Source organism: Lutjanus erythropterus, chromosome 3 (genome assembly GCF_056507025.1).
Source record: "Lutjanus erythropterus isolate fLutEry1 chromosome 3, fLutEry1.hap2, whole genome shotgun sequence".
Classification (NCBI taxonomy): Eukaryota; Metazoa; Chordata; class Actinopteri; order Lutjaniformes; family Lutjanidae; genus Lutjanus; species Lutjanus erythropterus.
Window position 1 is genome coordinate 9,069,829 of NC_139319.1, and position 21,488 is coordinate 9,091,316.

A 21,488-nucleotide genomic window follows, 5' to 3' on the forward strand; every position below is an offset into this window, starting at 1 on the left:
CTTCAAGTGGTTATTTTTCTCATCAGTTTTGTTTTAATTAGTTATTTGATGCTATAAAAAGAGAGTTCCATGTCATGAATTTTGAAAAGTCTTGCTTTCAAACTGCAGCTCCAACCCTGATCACTACTGCGCAGTCTCTGGCTTCAAATAACATCATCAGTGCAAGACAGCAGCACTTGTATCTGGTGATATTTTGGCTTCAGTTTTCCACGGTGCATCAGACACGGCACCCTACTTTATTTATGTCAGTGGGCTGCACAATTAATTCAAACATAATCTAAATTGCATTATGTTAAGTGTAATATCTAAATTGCTGAAGCTGCTGTTTGTTGATAAAAGAAAAATGTGTAACAAAGCAGCATTATAATGAAGTACTGTAGAGCTGCAAAGATGCCAGAAAGTGATGAAAATGTCAATCAGTGAGCACTAAAAAAACAGAAACTATTCAAATGTAAGAATTTGAATTTGAAATGTTGACTTTTCTTAAAAAAATATTCAGTTAATCTATTAGGAAAATAATTGGTGATTAATATAACTGACAACCAATCAATTCATTGTTGCAGGTCTAGTGTGTTCTTGACACTATGACAGTTTCCCTAAAATTAGATTCCTAAAACCAGATTCTTGCACATACACAGCCCTAAACACAACATGATGTTTTGCCATATTGTGCAGCTCTACAAACCAGCTACACATTCTTAATTCTATTGCACACAGACATATATTATATATTCTTGCAAGAGCAGTTACTAGTGACAGTGGTGCATGTTCATCATGCCCCAAGCTTCCGACCCTGCTATGATTGATAATTATTTCTACCCATCATTCTTCTCTTCATAGATCTTAGCCTATTACATTTTTATCCATCATTATTACACAACTAAATGTCTAGAAAGTATGAACCTAAGAGTCTGTGAGTGTGTCTGTCTGTGTGTGTGCCTGTCTGTCTCCTGGGCTCCTCTTGAGTGTCAGTCAGTGCTGATAAATACTGTTTCAAGACTTCAGCATTGTGACAAAACTGTCACCATATGACAGCTATCAAACTGCCCTGAAAATGGCTATTAATTCTCCAGTGACAGCATGAAGTAGACGCTGTTTAAAGTTACCGTAACATGCAGACAAATGGACATGTACACAGGGACATGGGCATGTTATTGCCTTTTTTTTTTTGCAATCGCAATAAAACCAGTGTACAAGTGCACACACAAATGTGCCAATGTGTGTGTTTAGTTGCTAGATCAAAGTATTTGGGGTTAGAGGATTTTTTACACCAACTGTCAAGTTTGGAGAAAGTTAGTGACTTCTGACTTTTGCCCTTAATTGGTCTCTACGGGTCTGAGCGAGCTATCTCTTAAAAGCTGTCAAGAAAATTCCACTGCTGAGGAAGCTTCTTATTTATATATTTCTGCCTGCTCATTTTTCAAACCGAGCTACACCCAAAGTATGCACGGGGATCTGTTGAATGTAAGAGGAAAAAATAAAGATTTAAAAAAACGGAAATCACAAATAATTTGTTGCTCAACCAGCAAAGAACAGCAGAAGTTTACAAAATGTTTCATATCTACTCAGGGAAACCGAACACAAGTGTAATATTTTTCTGACTTTGCTTGTTGTGACTTCTGACGACTGCTCAAGGTGAAAAGAAGAAAGTCCAGATTCTTCTACAGCAAAAACTTATGAAAAATCTGTAAATTAAAAAAAAAAACTTGAATGAATGAGTAAAGCAATCACTCAGCATGAAGATGTTACAGCAGAAGATGATGAAGTGGGTTATAATAGGGGAGCAAATTACAGCCTGGCTAGATCACTAAGTAGTGTGGTCTGATTCCTGGCTACATCACAGACCACTGACAAAATTTGCTTCTGAAATAAAATCTATCTTGAAGCCCTCCAGCAGAGATACAGGTCAATTGTGTGCTTAAACTTAGAATATTTCAATAACATTCTCACTCTCCACAGCAAAGTAACCCTCAGGACTCTTCCAAGAAGAGGCAAAAATAATCCTTCATTCACAAAATGCAGTCATGTGGAATAATACTTTCTTAATAATACCAACAACAGCTCAATTCAGCGGTTTAATTTCATTTTCTAAAAATGCTTGATGGGTATAATAGAAGGGGCTCTAATCTTTTGCAAAAATGAGCCAAATTAAAGAACAATTCCTGTCACTTCAAACCCAAGCTTCAGCTTTACAAGTTTTTGGAATCATAATTGTTTAAAATCTCATTAAAAACTTAACCATAGCGACTTAGCTTGAAGGTCAGTGGTAGCACTGCTCAACCATTAAGTGCCAGCAACAGCAGCTGCCTATTTTAAATTAATGGCTGCCATTAAAATCTGATCATGAGACAAAGTTTAGAGTAGAAATTTCACAAGCGCATTAGTTATTTTTGCGCCTAAGCACATTACAAAAAGTTAAGTGATAGTGTATATGGATAAAATATGAAAAAACTAAGACATCAATCCTGATTTTCTATTTGGAAGAAAATGTACTAATTGACTAAAATCATAATAATATAGTTAACAAATAATAATAACAAAAGTTCAACAATTAGGCTAGGATGATAGGCTTATCTCCTGATTCCTTCTACTACTTGGGTGCCAATTCTACATATATATTGCGATTCAATATTACAATTTATTACAATTCCTGTTTGCTTCCTTAATATTAGACCAGTGGTCTGCAACCTGCATCTCTTTTGCCCCTCTCCCTGTGACTTTAACAAAAAAGTAATGAAAACTATTACAACATCTTTTGCAACTATTACATTTTAATTTTCCATGTACAATTGCTGTAGATCTTAAGTCACTGTTAAATTCTCCAGTTGTAAAAATGTGTGGTCTATACACTGAATGAAAAAAGTTAATGTTTCGTCGATTAAAATGTGCGTCATAGCATCTGTCTATGACTGAGCACCTTTTCCTCTAAATTCTCTGAATGCTTAATTCTCTTAATTCCCTCTTGGTTAGCTATGGATGTCAAATTAAAAAAAAAAGAAGTAAAGTCTCCGAAGCAAACAGCTGCGACTAGAGATTTTAATTTTTATATTTTGGCCAAAAATTGCTCATTTGATGGTAAAGGTTACTTACCCCTGCACTCGACCGAGGGGAAAAGCTGAATCATACACGTCTAGAGGCTGCATATAATAATTCATATTGCCAAAAAAACAAAGTGCACCACATGTAAGTCAGTCTCTGACTTTTATTCCAGCTTTTGAGGTGAACCTCTGTATTTAGCTGATCCTGCTCAGAAAGGTAGTACCATATGAAAATAATAAATAAGATAAAAAGATAATAAGACATTAGGCCAAAATAGATAAAGCCCCTGAAGTCTGGTCAAAACACAAATGAGAACCTGCATGAACATGAATACAGCTACTACTTTTCCAAGTAGTAGCTGTATTTCTCGACCCACTGGGAATTTTGAGTTGAGTTTTTTACCCTCTGTGGTTGCGGTAGCTGGTCAGTGCAGAAGTAAGGTCAGCAGCTATTAGTTTCTTTAAACATTTCAGAGGAAATATACGCGTCAAAGTCTGAGCACACATTTTATTTAAAGTAAAATTGATCTGTTTCTTATGATAATATTACAGCAATCACAATGCTGATTTCCGTTCCAAGGAATAATAAAAAATTGATCATGATACTTAAGAGAATTGATTTTTTCCCCCCGATCCCTGTTAACAACCAAAAACCCCTTGTGGGACACCAGGACTTTTTGAAATACTGTTCATATTAAGCGCTTATTTTTGCAAGACATAATTTTCAAAGGTCTACTTTAGATCTGTCTGTAATTTCTTCTTTAATGGTGTCAATGAGGTCTATAACTAATTTTTAGTCTTAAAAAGTGTACGGGGTAACACTTTTTTTATATAAGCCTGTGCTGATCTAATAGGCATGGAAATTATTCAGTTTATCTTTGATACTCCTCCAGACATCCCATTGTATCGACCGTGGTCTGAAGAAAGGAGCAGATATCATACATAAGGTCTTCATTATCTGCTGGAGTTTAAATTGAGCACACCGGTAAGAAACACGAAAAAAAAAAAAGGATGGGAGAATGAGTCGAAAGAGACAGAACACTAAAATAAAGATGGGGAAATACAGAAAAAGGAAAGGAAAGGAGGTGTAAAAAGGAGAACAAAGGAAGGGAAAAGAAAAGAGACAAGAGATGAGTTAAGAGAGTTGATGAGAGAAATAAAGGAGGAGAGAATAAGAGAGACAGAGAGAGGAAGAGAAAGCAGAGCGCTGTTAGTCCTCAGAAGACAAATTATCCAACAGACTTCCAGCGCTGAACTGCCCTGAACTCCAATTAAATATTTAACCCTGTCATAACTACACTTCCCCCTCTAACTGTCTGTCATATACTCACACCTAAGAGGACAAAAGCCTTGATGGCCTCTAATATAAATATCAATGAAGCAATTTCCTTCTTACTTTGGTTTAGGGAGCAGCCAGTAGAGGGCGTAGGTTAACAGTGTTAACATTTTCTCCAATTTAATTTTTTCTCATTAGTCCAAAAGAGAGAAGAACACCTGTCAAAAATGTGCTTTGTGGAAAGAAGTAAAAATGTCATATTGCTTTTGACTTTTTGTCTTCTTAACCTTGACAACTAACTGCACAAGTTATGGAATAATTAAAGTCTGTGTAAAGGAACAAGGGACTTTGCTCCTAAACATGTATGCATGTACTGAATTCTGGAGTTAAACCATTAAACAACGTTTGTGTTCAGGATTTTTTGGCCCTGAGGCATGGCTGGGTGATTTGCCAGAGCCACGGATCTCCACACTAAATAAGGGACGCGAACAGACACGAACGATGCCACCTCCCCCTCACCAGTGCGCTCTGGTAAAGTGGCTGACAGCACACCACTTTGCGCTTCGTTTCTATCACTCTTCTCTGCTTCCATCACAGTTTGTTTTGTGGTTTGTGGCGATTTAGAGACTTCGTTTGTAAAGTTTACAGCCTGTCACGCTGTTGCATTCCTTGGTGTACAATGATACAGCAAAAAACAAGAGCTAAAACTTGTTTACCAGCCACTCGTTTTACCCTCTTTCATCAATTAACCTCCAGTGCATGTTGTAATTTTTTAATAGATGCACCAGCGGATATAAATCTATATTTATGATTCCCTTTAATTCCTCACTGAAATCTTCTCCCTGTGCATTTCTGTAAACTTCTATCAGTTTTATCCTCTGTAATGCACACAGACTGACAAAAGGGAAAAAACAAATGCTTGACTGGAAGGATCTCAGTCGAATGAGGCGTCTCCAACTAATGATTCGAACCTTCAATAATCAGGAAGCAGCTCTAGTGGTTTCTATGGTACATGCAGAACATTTCAAGCACAGCACTATTCAATAACTGGCTATACTAAGTAACTAAGCTTTTATGTGCATGTACCTTCTGTGTTCGACATTAAAGTAGTGTGTGCTTGTCAAGATTTATTTCGCCTATAATGTTTGCTCTGGCTCTAATCTCAGCTGCAGCACCTTATGCTCAGCTCCATAAAAATTTATGGTAATGGAAACGTGATGGACAATGAGAAAGTCAATGCAACTGCCCAACCAGGGTTAGTTTATTACAAGGCTTATGCAAGCTAATGAGCCAATTTAGTACAAGCGAGCCTGTAAATGTGAGTCTGTGCTGTGGATCTTACCCAGCACCTCCTTCGATGGCGGCAAACTGAGGCCGAGGCTGGAGGCGTGCATGCTGGGGTCGTCCTGCGAGTGGACCAAAGTGCTTCCATCCTGCACTGAGCGCACGAGCTCCCGGAGACGTGTCACTTCCTCCCGAAGAGCCTCAACTTCCTGCTGCCGCTGTTGCTTGGCAACAGTGGTAGGGTTCATTTTGAGGTGGAGAACTTGGGTTTTCATCGGATCATAGTCTCCCTGAAACAGAAAGAGGCACAAGGACAAAGATCAGACATCTATCAATTCTACAGTTTCAATACACAGTTCCATGACTTAGGTGGAATAAAAATATTCCAAACATCTGAGGATTTTTGAATTAAAGAGATACAGAGATGATATACTATTAATAGTAATGTGACAGATGACATACATCCTTAACTAAAACTATTTTCATTATGTGCCAAAAATCTCTTGAAGTCAAATTATTAGTCTAAATCAGCATCAGATGCAATCAGAGTCTGAAACAGCATTTCTACCAGACACTGAAATCTAGAAAGCTCAAGCTTTAAATAAAGTGGTACCTGAAAATATAAAATATTATGTAAGTTAAAACTTAAAACTTTGGTTTCGAACATCATGACCATCATGATCTCCTCTTACTTTGAACTACTTTCTTGAGTTGAGTGCCATAAAGTCAGTGTTTCTTTAAGGGCAATACTCCAAAGACACTCTGAAGTCTCAGCTGGTTGGCTCAAGGAGATCAAAAAATAAAAGTCCAACACATAACCCCACATAAAATCATAAATTATCGTCTGGGTGATCGTATTCACTACTTGTACAGATTGAGATGTAATGTGTTAATTCCTGAGCTCGCTGGATGTTGGTAGGTAGGGTTCATTTTCTCTGCGGATGGAGTCACGCTCACTTTTTCACCTTGTTTGTAGTCTTCATTTTAAGTCGAGAAGCTGCTGGCTCTCGCTTCAAACAGGGGCGATGAAACTAATTCTTGGCAAGAAAACACGTAAGCATGTTTCTCAAAATGCTGAACCTTTAAACAGGCCTAGCATAGCCATGATTCATGTTTATGGTCATTGTCCTGCCAGAAAACTGTTGACACTTGCTTAGATAAGAGCATGATGAAGACTTGACCACGAGCTATAATCACAGAGCCTTCACTCTGCTAAACAGCCTCGTCCTGCATTATAAGAGTATGCAAAACAACCAAAGAGCTAATGCAACAGGAAGGGATAAAAAGGAGAATAAAATACTGAATTGGTCAAAAGCGTAGCTTTTTAAGTATGCATGATTGTTAAAATTTAAAAAAAACATAATACAGACAGAGAATTATGTAAAAAGCTCCTAAGATATCACGAAAACCCATCTCTGATGCAATATTCATTGGAAATAATCTGCTCAAAATTCATCCAAATTTCTCTTTTTCACAAACTTTCTGCAGTTACTGCATTCACCATTTGGGTTAATTGTACAGTTTATCTGTTGTTCTGAACGGTTATTGTTATGCAAATGTCATATGAAATATTCATAAAATATGTCATTTAGTCACACTGGCTTAAATAATTAGCCAGTTATCACAGTTGCAGATTCATTCTTCTGGTGAAGGACTGGTTAGTTTTTGTTCAGCTGTCATTGTACTTTGGATTGAGATGCATCCTCTGTCACATTAAGTTGTCAACTTTAAACAGTAGCCTTCAGATCACGTAGTCAATTCAGAATAGAAAGCACATACCAGGCTAAAAAGAGTCTCTCTCTGTCCTTCCCCGTGGACTTTTTTGTCCAATTGATCAAGTAAACAGCATCTGAAGTTCTCACACATAATAACTCACAGGCCTTCAAGAATATGTGGACTGCAAAAGGCTCCAGCACATGAAACACCAGATACGCCTGCAGAGGAACTCAGACACTCACTGCTCTTTCTTACATATTTCTGTGAAATGTGTGTGGTGAAAACATGGACATGTCAGAAAAGCTTGGGCAGACTTTCATAATCAAAAGGCCTGGAAGAGTTTTATGGAAACCATCAGAGAGGGCGTGCTGACTATGATTCAGAGGAATAAATGAGGAGGAGACGAAAGGTGAAGTGCGTGCACAAAAGTTCTTTCCAAGAAATCAATCCATGCTTTCAATCCAAATGACTCAAGAAAACTTGTACATTTTAAATATTGCGTATTTTTTTGTTGTCATTCAACATTTAAGTATGTATTGCTTTTTTCATTTTGTCAACTCAAGTGCTTCTGAGAAGACTTGGGATATGATACATACCCATGTCTCCATTCTGTTCGATTTTAGAGAGTGAAGAACAAAAAGTTGTTTGCTGTACTTAATTGCAACAACAATCCTTGATCTTGGTCATCTTGAACAGAATACAAAGGCTATAGTCTTCAGGGTTTTTGCATACAAGTTTAATTTAAGATTTCTTAAGACCATAAAGACCTATTTTATGTCCATAAAGACAAAACGAATCAAAATTGGAGCCCCAAAATTATAAACACACAACTTTATTCACTGATTCTGGTGAAACTGGACAATATTTCATGAAGAAAATACTTTCTGGTTTTCCCTGTGATGTCCTCCGGCTGCTCTGCCTCAGCTTCTGGTGATTTATGAAGTTTCCTGATGGACAAAGGTTTAGTTGTTAGCATTTAACTTCTTCAGACATGTAGCTGACAGGGAGCTCAAACACCAGGGGAGTGCACGTCTAAGCAGCAGTAGCATTTAGCTACTTTAGCAACAAGTAAAGATACGTGTCCATCAGAAACATTTTAAATCACAGAGTAGAGCGGTCACACGACATCGGAGCGAAAACTAGAAAATATACAACTTTCCTTCAACACCCAAAAAGCCCTTTCTGAGAGACACACCGAACACGAACATATCCCTGAAAAGAGCGGTCGATTGACAACAGATTAAGTGGCAGAGCGTGGTGCGCTCACTGTTCTGTGTCAGGAGCAGATGACCATGTAAAGAAATACACGATGTGTCAAGATCAGCTGATCACACAAGTCATCCCAAGTAGCAGAAAAATTATGTTGCATACAGGGCAGGCTGAAACCTGAACGTTTTGTTCATAGGGACTGCTTGTACATATGTTTACCTCACCTCAACACAGTAACATTATATATGACAGAAAATAAGGCACAATAGATCCCCTTTAAGTATCCATGGAAGCCTATTTTAGCAGGAGAGCGCACAGTCCAGTTATTACTCATAGTGAATTGGAATGCAATTTTACAGCTTTTAAGCATTTTAAATTACATATATTATGTTATATATTATATTACATTTATTCAGCCAACACTTTTATATACTGAGACTTACAGTAAATCCATTCAATCATGTGGTTACAACACAAAAAAACGTGAAGAATCATTCAAGTACATGAGCTTCATCAAATATGCTGAACAGCTTGAAGGGCTACATTTAGAAACACATGTGCACATTTGCATACAAGCATGAAATACCTCATGTATGCATGAAATAAACTGCAGCTTATGTTCACATTTATTCGGTGCAATAAATGGCGATGCTAACTGTGCTTGGGTGAAGGAGGTCCGCTGCTAAACGCTTGTGTAGGAGACAGGGAATTTGAAATTCAAACAAGCAGCTTTATTTCCAACTTTCTGTTTCTAAAGATATTTATTTCGTGTAACCTCTGAATGCTCTGCTTTACTTAGCCTGCCAAAATCTCCTCTACAGAGGCTGCAGGAGCATACAGTGAAGTTATGAACATCAGACTGCCTACCTGCTTTATTTCCCAGTGTGCTACTCTTTGCCCTCAGCACAGAGCAGCACGGACCACCTTAGCAGAATATCCTGCACTGATACAATGTGTGCAGTGCATGAAGTACAAGTGATGTACTTGTGAACAGAGATTTCTTGCTCTCAAATGTGAACAAAACGGCAAGAGAAGGGGTACAAAGGAAAATGTCATAGCATGTAACTGAAATTGTTTAATATTATTTGGATAAGTATTTATAAGTATAATTTGGATATCTGAATTTGATTATCTGCAGATCCGGATACTATATCAATACCAACGCTCTTTTTTTCATGATGTTTGTAATTATCATTATTATTATTATCATCACTATTATTATTACTACATGTGGCTGAACCTGGAAAGTTTGTGCAGTTTGTGTAAGTAACGTTTTATGGTGTCCTTCAACCATTGTGGGGTGCTGGAGGATTCTGGCTTACGACATTCACAGCTGATAGGCTAAGAGACGTCAGTTGCATATTTTCCCATGATGCATTGCTGAGAGTTGCTATATTATTTGCCAAAAATGCAAATCTTACTGTTTGCTAGTGTTTCTAATGTGTTTAGGGCTGGGGTGATTCGTCAACGTAATTGTCATCATCGATTATGAACAAACGTCGATTTGCATAACATGTGTTAAAGCATCACTATGAACAGCCGTACCTTCAGCGATTGAATAAAAGACGATTGAATGAAATAACCAAATGTTAATGAGAAAAGTTTTTGATATTTACTTTCAGTAAACTAATGTCTGGACCATGTTTCTGTTAATAGTCACATTTTCAAGATGTTTCTTCATCACCTCTGTGTTAAAAGTAATGTCTGCACCACTGCTGTTAACTTTACACCGTGCCTCATCTAAAGGTGTTATTCAGCTGTTTTATACTTTCTGTTCACTTTATCAGCCACGTATGACTCAGAAATGGCTAAAACATTACAGACTGCAATTTGCTTCTGTTATTTTCTTTGGCCCACACTGATGCGAAAATACACAGTTAGTGATCATCTTACCGGCCTATGACTCATGAAACAACTTCATGTCATAACCTGTTTAAGTTTTAGGTCAAAAGACTGATTGTCCAGTTCAGTGATGGGTTGATAGTGATTAGTTATATTAAATTAATATGCATCACAGCTTCTTTTGAATTTGAGGTTCAGACATCTGACAGAGTCTATTAAACAGGATGGAAATTTGACAAATTTTTAAATATGCCACTATTATTATTTTAATGTGCTTTATGTGTTTATTTTTCAGAATTATAATTGAATTTAATATTGAAATATTAATGAGGCGTTTTGTTTTGTTTCTTTTCGGTAAACTAATTGTTATATTAATTTAATAATAAAAATTAATCATTAGATTAATCAAGAAAATTATTGAAAAAAAAAATAATTCGATTAATCATTTAAAAAATAATCCTTAGGTGCAGCCCTGAATGTGTTTATTTATGTTGGCAATTGTCATTTTTGTGCTGGTTTCTTTGCTACACCATGAGTGAGGTGGCTAGCAGATTTCCTCACTCCAGCTGTATTTTAAAAGCAGTAATTTGGATCATGTATTTTTGTGAGTGAAAAGTGAAGTGAAAGACAGTATTTAGGTCTCAGTGTCCACTGCTTTACTACACTGTTTACAATCAGAAAGCGTGTGGCAAGCACACATGTTGTGAAACTTAATTCAAATGCTGACTCTGTGTTACGAGTCAAATACTAGATGAATGCCAAACATCAATATCAATATCAGGCCCGATACCGATACTGGATCAGATCGGTCTCGTCTCTAAATAAAAGTTTTACTGGAACTTTCATGAACTCAAAAGTTACTGCAGCTTGAACACTAGCAACAAAAGAGTTTTAGCAAGTGTTTCATTATGTCTTGATGCCATTAAAATATTATATAACAGCAGCAGTTTATCTATCAAGCAGACTAGCACAAGATTACATAACATAACAACACTGGTATGAGTGGCAAATATAGATGGATGTTAGCAACAAGAGAAAAACTCGCATTAAGAAGCCGATACTGAAGCAAAAATGGGAATGTGCTTCTGGAAAACATGATTTCCTTCCTTTCTTACTCTGTTTTCTTCTGACTCTATGAGGTCTGACTAAATGAGGAGAGTCTATCTTAGCTTAATGCCAATATAGGGAGAGACACACAAAAAGGAACACTCACACACACACACACCAATCTGAGCTCTTGATTACTGGCTAAATTAGATTCCATATGCCCCCAAGCGACAGTTGCCAAATAAACTACAGGCGTGGGGGAGAGCAAGAAGCAGACAAGGAGAAAGGGGATATGAAGATGGGAAACGTTGAAGGACAGAAAAGAACACAGTGAAAACAAAGAGGGTTGGGTTATCGCTGCCTTCAGCGTAGAGGAGTAGTAGCATGGATGGAGGGGAAAAAAAAAAAAGCATCACACACTTATAAATAACGCTTTGTATAATTTAAAAGGAACAGAAGGATTGAGCTTTGCAAAACGAGGAACGGAGAATGTGTGTATTTATATCAAAAACATTTTCATCTGGACTGCACACACGTCACAGCCAAATAAAGTCCAGACTTGTTTTCCTCTTGCGTAAATCTTTTGAAGTTCTACATCTGTATATGGAGGGTTTATTCAGGGGTGCATCTGTATACACTGTGTGTGGTGATAAACAGCGAGAGAAAATAGAAGGGAGAGCCAAATAGTGTGAGACAGATATGTAGATTAGAGCCGTAAACCCGGCACAAAAAGACAAGTAAAGTCCTCAAAACGCAGCCAACAGCTACATGCTGTCAAAAAACGAAAACTCTTCCAAACATACTTCCTAAAAATTAGGTCAAGCTAAAGAAAATTAGAATCATTTGGCCGTGCAATTCATTTTTTACTTTTTGGAAGCCTGGACTGAGCCAAGGGTCAAAATTTTAATTGAGAGCTCAACAGCAAAAACAAAAGAAATGTATTTCTCTTTGGCATTGAAGCACATCACTTTCAGAGTAAGCCAAGGAACAGCAAAATCATTTTTTTAAATTAGTTGAATTTTCCTCATATATCACAGAAAAAGAGGGTATTACAGATAAAAAAAATGTTGTGAATGAGTTCGATCCACTGAAATAATAAAAATAAAAACATGGAATGTAAAAATTCAAACCAGGGATCATCAGGGTTCATATCCATTTTCCATTTGAAAATCCCACACATTCCCAGACTCAAAGTTCACTAGCCAAAAGATGAGAGGTGCAGTGGTGTGTTCATTGTTTGTCGTGGTGAGTCTTGGTCTCACTTCATGATGACTCTTGGTGCAGAGGATGCTGTGCTTTTGCCTTTACATATAGCTTACAATTGCAGCCTCCAATTTTAATTTGAAGTTTGCATTTAACTTTCTTTCCCCATTTGAAATTCTTACGCCGCTTCCTAACATGTGGAGATCAAGCAAACTGTAGCACATGTAGGGAAAATTGTCCAGATATACAACAAGCAATGTTGCAGTGGTAACGGTTGTGATTTATCTCACTGCAGACGAGTAGGTTAAGTGTCTAAGTTACTGATTCATAATTAATTATTCTCTTGAGTCAGCCATGTGTCAATACAGTTTACTTGCAACTCTCAACAGCTCCAATTTTTCTTTCAAACCTTGTCTTTTTTAAAATAAAGGGGTGCTGTCATAGAAAATGCATCACTTCTCAACCTTTAATTAGTCTCTCGTCGAGTTGACAGCTTTGATGAGGCGAAAGATAAATGTCAAGGATGTCAGCATCAATTTTGACCAAAGAAAATATGTCGGGGGGTGAAGCAAGTGTCTGAAACTTCGTAAAAATAGAACTGGGCCAAGCGATTTCCCAAACAAGTGACACGCTGCTTAGCCTGTTGGTCGACATGTGGACCAGATTCCGACATCCTCACTGAAATAAACTAAAATTACCCGATGTTTGCTCGCATGCTTGTTCCGATCACTTCCAATTAGGAAGCGATGACGGCAAACCAGGGCTTATATTTGGGACTGTCAAGCCAGCCACTGGAATAGTTACCTGTTGTGGCCGTTCAGTCCAAACTCTTATGCAGAAAGCAAAATCTCTGCACAGAGGAGGAGGAAATAAACTAACCTGTGCTAACCCTAACCCTACCTTTTTCCCCATACTCTCTCTTCTTTTTTCATACTTACCAAGAACTGGAAATTACAAAACTTAAATTCCATACTTTTCCACACTGTATAGAAACCCTCCATCTATGAAATGGAGACAGGTGTAACTATCTTTCACTGCATATGCATGTCTGCTCTTGAGAAAAGAAAGGGAAAGTCCTGCACATTATGTTTATAAATTATAATTTAGTTCCCTGCTGCGACAATAGAAAAATGCCAAATTGCCTGAGTTTCAAAGTGGATGCTAGCAAACTGCTTAATATTACAGTATTTCAGCTGGCCTATTTTGTGTTGGTGTGTTGGTGTGTGTGTGTGTGTTACATGCATATATACAGCCTACTCTTCCACACAGTATTTACAGTGCAGCAAGGTGGAGTGCCATTCTAAGTGCCCGAGGCTACATATCTCTTATTCATAGAACAACAATAACAACACATCTAATACCAGGGAGCAGAGTCGGTTTTAAAAAAAGAGCAAGAGGCAGAGAGAGAGAGAGAGAGAGAGAGAGAGCAGCAGAGCAACAGAGTAAGAGAGTGGGGGGGGCAGAGAGAGATAGAGAGCGAGCGTTTGAGTGAGTGTGTGTGTGTGTGTGTGTGTGTGTGTGTGTGTGTGTGTGTGTGTGTGTGTGTGTCTGTATAGGAGGGAGCGGGCACCAACGTCCAGGGAACGATGTCTGTTTTTAACACAGCTGAACAAATTGCTCTGCAACATCCACTTATATACTAAATACAGCACCGACCACGGGGGACACATGAGTCACTGATGGAACAGGTGACACTCTAATGGTGAGCGACTGTGCATGAGTGTGAGAGAGGAGAGGTGCTATCAAAAGATAACGAAGAAAAAAAACGCACACACACACACCGTTGACCCGCGTGAACTGATAAAGTGAGACCGAATGGAGAGACAAACAGATCGGAGGCCCATTCTTGATACTGTCCGTTTTAGAAACTCTCCTTTACAAATTAACGGTGCCTACCAAGATTAAATCATCAGTGTATTCAAAGGTGGATCAGTTTTCCTTAATTACCACAAAAAAAAAACAAGAAAAAAACAGCAGTGAATGGAAGCTGAAAATTCCATTTAAAAAAACAAACAAATGAACGGCAGCACATCTTTCCCAAACTAGTCCTGGTTACTCTGAGAGCACAGACCTCAATGTCAATAGTTTTCATTGAAACTGCCTTTTCTTCAGCCAAATAAATGGTTCAATAAAAAATGTTGGCAGCAAGGTCTGTGGATTATCTCTGTCTCATACCCAGATAATGGAGGAATATCAAAATAGTGTGCTATTGAAAAGATGTGGCATATTATGCAGCACAAAACAGGACAACAAACAACAGGAAGGAATTTCACTTTCAAAACTTCAACAATTCGTGTCCCCAGTTCCTGAACACTTACTGAATGTTGTTAAAAGATGTATCACAGTGGTAAACATGCCATACAGAGTGTATATTTACAAGAAACATTAAAGTTTATCGGTTTGAACACACAAACACTTGTCTTTGTACTATATTCAATTGAATATAAATTTGCAAATTGTTGCGTTCTGTTTTTAATTTCCATCTTGCAGCTTCCCAACTTTTTTGGAATCAGGTTTGGACATTTTATTGGTCAAAACGGGCTGCTTTTAAACGTGCTTTATGAATAAATTTGACTAGACTTGCTCTCTTTCTCGGTTTTCTTAATTCCCTTACATAAAGACACAACATGATATGATATGTATCCTCATTGTTTGAAAATGATCCTTTTCCCTCATTTTCTGGGGAGGGTTTCCTCCTTTTTTCTCTTCATGCCAACTTTGTTGCCTTTCTACAAACAAGTTCTAACATTTTTACAGATATACAGGTTGCTTCCTATTACTCCTACTGCAATATATGGCTGTCCTTAGGGATCTCATAACATAAATTTATAAGGATATTTAATCTAGTTAGTGCCACAAACAAAACTTATTGCATCAACTGTATTATGGTGGTGACAGAAATCCTAGATCTGGATATACCCAACCTTGGGATTAAAAATGTATAAATACTGTACTGGATATTAGTTGATGGCACTAAGGCATTAATGTTGTTCCAGCAATGTCAAACACATTTACATGAACTTATACCTATGGCAAAATTGCATCAATGAGTATAACACGAGTAATAAACTGTTAATACCACAATGTAATTTCAAATAGAAAAAAAATTGCACAAATTCTACTGTGGCGTTTGTAATATGGTCTGGCTATGATGATCACAGAGCAGCTGCTGCAGGTACCGTATCTTTGTTTCTATAGCAATGAGGGAACCGTGGAAAAAACTAGGTGGAGGTTACACTTCAGTGGTTTGTCCTGCCTGAAATTTGAGGACAATCAGCTAGCTGCAACACAGATGGCCTGATGGAGAGTCTCTTAAACAGGGCCCAGGGTGGTCTCCAAGTCCCTGGTGGGGAGCAGACATAAGCCAATTGGAGCCTGAAAGCTAAAGATGGAGTAGCAGTAGTAGATGTGCAACAGCATCCACTATGCACTGAGAAAGGTTTGTTTGGTAATGGGCTTATCCCTGAAAGGCTTAGTCCAGGACACAAATATCTGCTATCCTTTGATAAAATCCTTAGTTAAATGGCCCCTGCGGAGTTATCTTGTCAACAAACAAAAGTTATGTTTACATTCAGGGTTACTCACCAAAATGCAACGTGCGTATCCTTGAGATCTCACCACAGTTCGACTCCTTTTACTTTCACACAAAACATTTGCAAAGCTGAATGTAAGCTAGTAAACATGGATGTGAAAAATACAGGATTTAAAATACTTTAACTTACTCTTCCATATCGCCTGCATTGGTGGATTGCAGCGTATCTACACACCTGTTGATCAGTGGAATAGTGTGACATCACTGGCAGAGCTGTGCATCACGTCTGTGCATGTACCTTCATGTGTGTGTGCAGGAGATAGACATAATAGGGACCCACTCGTACAAAAACAGCTCCATAGTGCTACTAGAGGTCTAGAAGTACGCACAGGAAGCTTGAAGCTCAGATACACATGCAAGACACAAACTGGGAATAGAACATGATGTTCTGACAAGCAGTAGGACTGCAGCTGAACAGCTCTGAGACCCACATGTCAGCTCGAGTTGGTCATCTTTGAGGTAAAAGCAGAACAAGGTTGCAAGGTCATCTTCAGATACTGACAAAATCAACAGGATGGGCACCTTCACTATCACTAACTTGTTTCCCTTTGGTTGGAAACAACAACAAAGACAACACCCTCATGTCAAACTGTGTCTTGAGTTGGTTTTTTTGAGAGCCCACGTAGTGATCGCTGAATCCCAAGAGGTCTGGAGACAAGTCATCGTCTCTGTGCCTTTCATAAAGTAGCAGACAACAGAATTCTGGCCTGCCTTCTTCTCTCCGAAACAAAAATGGCAAGAAGAAATAGCAGCTGAGTACCAATACGGGTGGACTGCCAATACATTTTATTCCTACAGGACCAGCTGAGTAGCCTTGGTGAAGTGAAGCTGAAGAGCTTTTTGGACCGTGCATGTAGTATTAGCATCAGAATCTATGGAAGGCTCTGCCACAGGGACCTAAGCCTTTGGGATTATATGGATAAGCAAGAGTATGTTGACGTTGTGCCTTGAAAGCATCAAGGCAGAGGTCTGTAGGGCGGCAGCATCTTCCATGGAAGACTGAGCTGCAGGATCTCTTCTCTTCCCTCTCAGTTAAACAACTTTTCAACATGGAGACAAGTACAGTGATGAAGACTGCCTTAGGAACAACTGGAATGTATAATACACCATCCTCTTCCTTATCAAACAACTTGGCCATTTGAAACATCTCACCTGTGAACTAAGTGCTGGAGTAACCATTCTTGCATCGGTGCCAACCACCGGGCAGAAGAGTTTTCTCTGTTTTATCTGAGCTGCAACCTCTGAGGCTAAAATGCAGAAGTGCCAAAAATTGCACTTCCATAAATATTTACAGCCTGGTAGAAAAAACTGTTTTGTCTCTACGGCTAATTTAAGTGTTCATGGTAGGTGTACAGCTGTATTAGCTGTAGTATGGCTTTAAAAGTTGTAAAAGGAAAATTTCCTTGAGTATTAAGAAACTTCCTGTTATTTTTGTCCCCTCTGGAAGTTTTGAAATAGAAGCAAAGAAGCACTTGTATGTTCAATCAAATGTGTTTCACCACAACTATCATTACTGACATTTCTCCCTTAAATTGCATCTTACACTGTGCGCCGGCTGAAGGGGTATGAGGCACTCTTTTCTGACGTCTCAAATCATTTCACTGATTTACTCGATAAAATGGAGCGGCACTTCCATCATCTCCTCTGCTCAAGAGTCAGAAAGTGTCTATCAGTTTCATTCGGAAACGTCATGTTTTTTTTATCCTACCAATTCACACAAGTGTGATGGAAAGACGCAGTGTCTGTTGGGAAAGAAGTTTGGTACTGGAATACAGGCTTCATAGTAATAAAGGGAAGTGAAGACTAATTCAAAACTAAGTTTGGCATGTGGAAGGCTGACGCTATGTGGGACATCTCCAACTACACCAAACATGATAGAAGACAGTTTCTTCCTGCCCTCATTTGCTGCTGCCGTCCTTCAGAAAGGAATATCATCATCAATCCAAGCTTGACGGTTGTCTTTTTAGGAAAACACCCATCCACAGTATGCAAAGGTCTCATTTATTTAAGGATCTGGCAGTGTTCCACTTGCAATAATACTACTACACTCAGTGGTCTCAGTGAAATACAATATGAACAGGGTTCCTCCAAGGAAACTAGCAAAGTTACAAGGGTTTGCTTTTTGAGTAGGCTCTGATTTTATCCTCCTGCTCACAGGGCTGTCAGCTGCTGGCAATTACCTGGCCTGTCCATCTGACCTACATTATGAAGAACAAAATAACAAGGGAGCAAAATATATCGACAGCTACATTGCTATAAAACCCCGTATTCCGGATGAACTATATTTTTAGCCCCATGACAGGAAAGGCAAGAGCAAAAATGTCAACACTGTAGCCTCAAGGGTTGCCCGTAGGCTTTAAACATTTACTCGATCATATCTTTAAATAAGTAAAAATGCCATGAACCCTCAAACCTTCAAATGACATCACTACAGCAGCAGGGGCACAACTTAAGAGCAACATTAAAACTGGAAAAAAATACCTCACCTGGGCAACAAGTATGTCACAGTCGAGACTTACCAACAGCTTTTTCCATCTAGTACTACATCTCTTTCTATTTGAGAGTAATGTCTAAACGTAATGTCGCTGTGTCTGAGTAATACACAATTGGGCATGCCCATGTAAGCACAACAGAGACACTACATTGATGCAACCTCTTGCAACGGCAACAATTATCTCTGTCTAGACACCGGCATGACAGCAAGAGCAATAAGACCATTATAGCTGCTACTATCTGTAGTGCAAGAAAAGACTTATCAGTGGACATAATCAGAAAAAGGAAGAAATTGTAAGTGATGGATTGATAAAAGAATATAAATCTGTTGTTGAAGCCATGATAGTGATGTCTTCATGCTAATCAACATGATCTCTCATCAGAAGAAAACAGGGTCCAACCCAGGGAGGGGATATTTAAGAAAGAGAAAACATGGAGCAGAGCAGAATTGCCCTTGATGGGTTCTTAAAACTTGCAAATAACATTATTGATAAGACTAAATTAAATACTGACAGTCCTTTGTGATTGTCTTGTCAGAAAGAAATTGAGCATATCCTTAAACGAACCTGAAAAATTTAATACAACAATCATCCAGCACAGTGTATTTACCTTGTTACTGTTTTCCTCCTCTCTTGTCGCCAAATGATAGCTGGTAACACCTATAACCTATTCATAAAGCCTCTACATTTAATATTCTGAACAAGCGAGTAGGTGGTGGGAAAAAAAGATATGGTGCACAGGACGTTAAGGCGTTCACGTTTCTGTCATCATCAATAATGAATGTTTGGAATAAATAGAGAATCCAGTAGCTCTGAAAATAAAAAAAGATGAAAGCTTTGCTGTAGAGCTTGTTCCCATTTATAAGCAGAGAACTTATTCATTAGCATGACCAACAACAGCAACCATGCATTAGAAAACAAAGGGAAAAAACAGCTGCTGAAAGAAAAGTATAGCTGGAAAAACAAAAAACACTGAAACAAAGCTAAAGTTACAAACCTGACGGCTCTGATTGTGAAGTGAACCCTGAAGTGCAGCTGGAAAATAAAGGAATACAACTGCCTTTAAAGATGTTCCCAAGAATACATGGACGTCATTGATCACCACTTGCAGAGATCTTTTCAAAACATGTTCAAATTCCAAATGCATCTGTACACTTTGATTTATTCTTTTTTTATAATACAGTGTGTTTAACAAGACAAGTAGTGTATTATAGAAGGCAGTTTTGCACAGCGAGCGGTCCTGCTGAAGACAGAAACAACTCGTTAATTGCAGGACCATCCTCTAAGCTGCCATGATGACAAGCATGTCAAGTATGAGACACTCATTACCATTAGAACATGAGGTTCTTCAGTTTGCTGGAAAAACTGTTTGAGTTGAGAAATTGTGAAATTTTAAGAGGGATTATTTAAGTTTCTTGCACCAAATAATTGTTATTATAATAACAGTTTTATTATCATACATGGCTTCAAACGGTGTGCTGGTACACCAGTTTTCCTATATACAGTGAATACTGATAATGAGTACTAGCGGTGTCGCAAGTCTCCAAATGCAGAATTTCTTATTGAATTTTAAGGTTACAACTGACCCTTCAGCAAGCACCACCTCCAACAGCAACTGTCCAATCATAGCTTAGCATCTGTAACTAAAGCTGGCAAGCTTTCCATATCTCTACATGTTGACACGTGTGCAAGAGGCTCTGAGAAGAGTGATACTCGCCTTTTCATGAGTCTGGATGGTGACGTCTTTTCTGTAATCTCTCAAAAACATGAAACTCAAGAGCACACATGCGGTGAATGGATTAAACTCTGTCTTCATCTGTTCTAACGGAAGCTATGAATGTTAGCATGTCCGAAATGCTAGTGCGAACTTACTAGCTGCAGTAATTTTACCTCCAGCCAAACTTGTCAGATACCACTGCATCTGCATTTGTTCTGTGGGGGTTTGAGGAGAAGGATGCAGGCTTGTGTAGAATCAAAGTGGGTCGACAATGATGCATCTCACTCTGGGTCACTGTCTCAGGTGTAAGCTGAGTTAGCTTAGCTCCTATCCCAGCTATCTTCCATGATCACGGTCCAGCTCATCCAAGTCTGCTGCACTAACCTAACCCCTGTGCTTCTTTTTCCACTGTAATGAGTGTAATTCAGTCATCTATCATGTAGACATACCTGCAGTATTTCACCATCCGACCAGTGTTTACTGAGATGTAAGCTAACTTTAGCCTCAGTCTTTCAGCATTTACATTATACCATGTGCGTAGCTGTTAGGTAACTTCACATTTACACTTCCACAGGGTTCTTGTTTTAAAACGTGTCAACTGTTAACATTAAAACAGACCTCTCGGCAGAGTCAAGGAGTTAGCAGTAGCTTACATCAGCCAGCTACACTTGCAAGTCATCATTTTAGCCGACAAAATCCACCGTCATCAGCTAGAAATTAAAAGCTGCTTTTGTTTACAGATTCAAAGACCTGGTGTTTTAAGGATTAACCCTAATTTTGATGTTATATCTGCCACTGTTATCACTGTAAACTGCATAAATGCAGCATGAGAATGGAAAGTTTGGCAGACTTAGTAACAGTAACTAAGGAGGACGGGTGGACAAAATTATATACAAAACTGGGAGAATCACTGATCATGTCTTTGGCTTTGATTACTGAAAATGAAAGCTCAATAATAGCAACACTGACAATTCTATTTCTCTATTACCATCATTACCGTGAAACACATGAACACAACACAGTGCTTAGCAGTTTAACTTTGATTAGCCACCGGAGAGCTCCTTTCCACCAG

General features: G+C 38.4%; 1 protein-coding gene across 1 annotated transcript in view; it reads right to left on the bottom strand.

Annotated features, from left to right (window-relative positions):
- The window catches only part of mad1l1 (mitotic arrest deficient 1 like 1), an 84,981-nt gene that overhangs the window by 31,946 nt on the left and 31,547 nt on the right, over window positions 1–21,488 (bottom strand). The window contains exon 16 of the mRNA XM_084714902.1: window positions 5,657–5,888. Coding sequence (XP_084571028.1) covers window positions 5,657–5,888 — 232 coding nt within the window. The remainder of the gene's footprint in view (window positions 1–5,656; window positions 5,889–21,488) is intronic.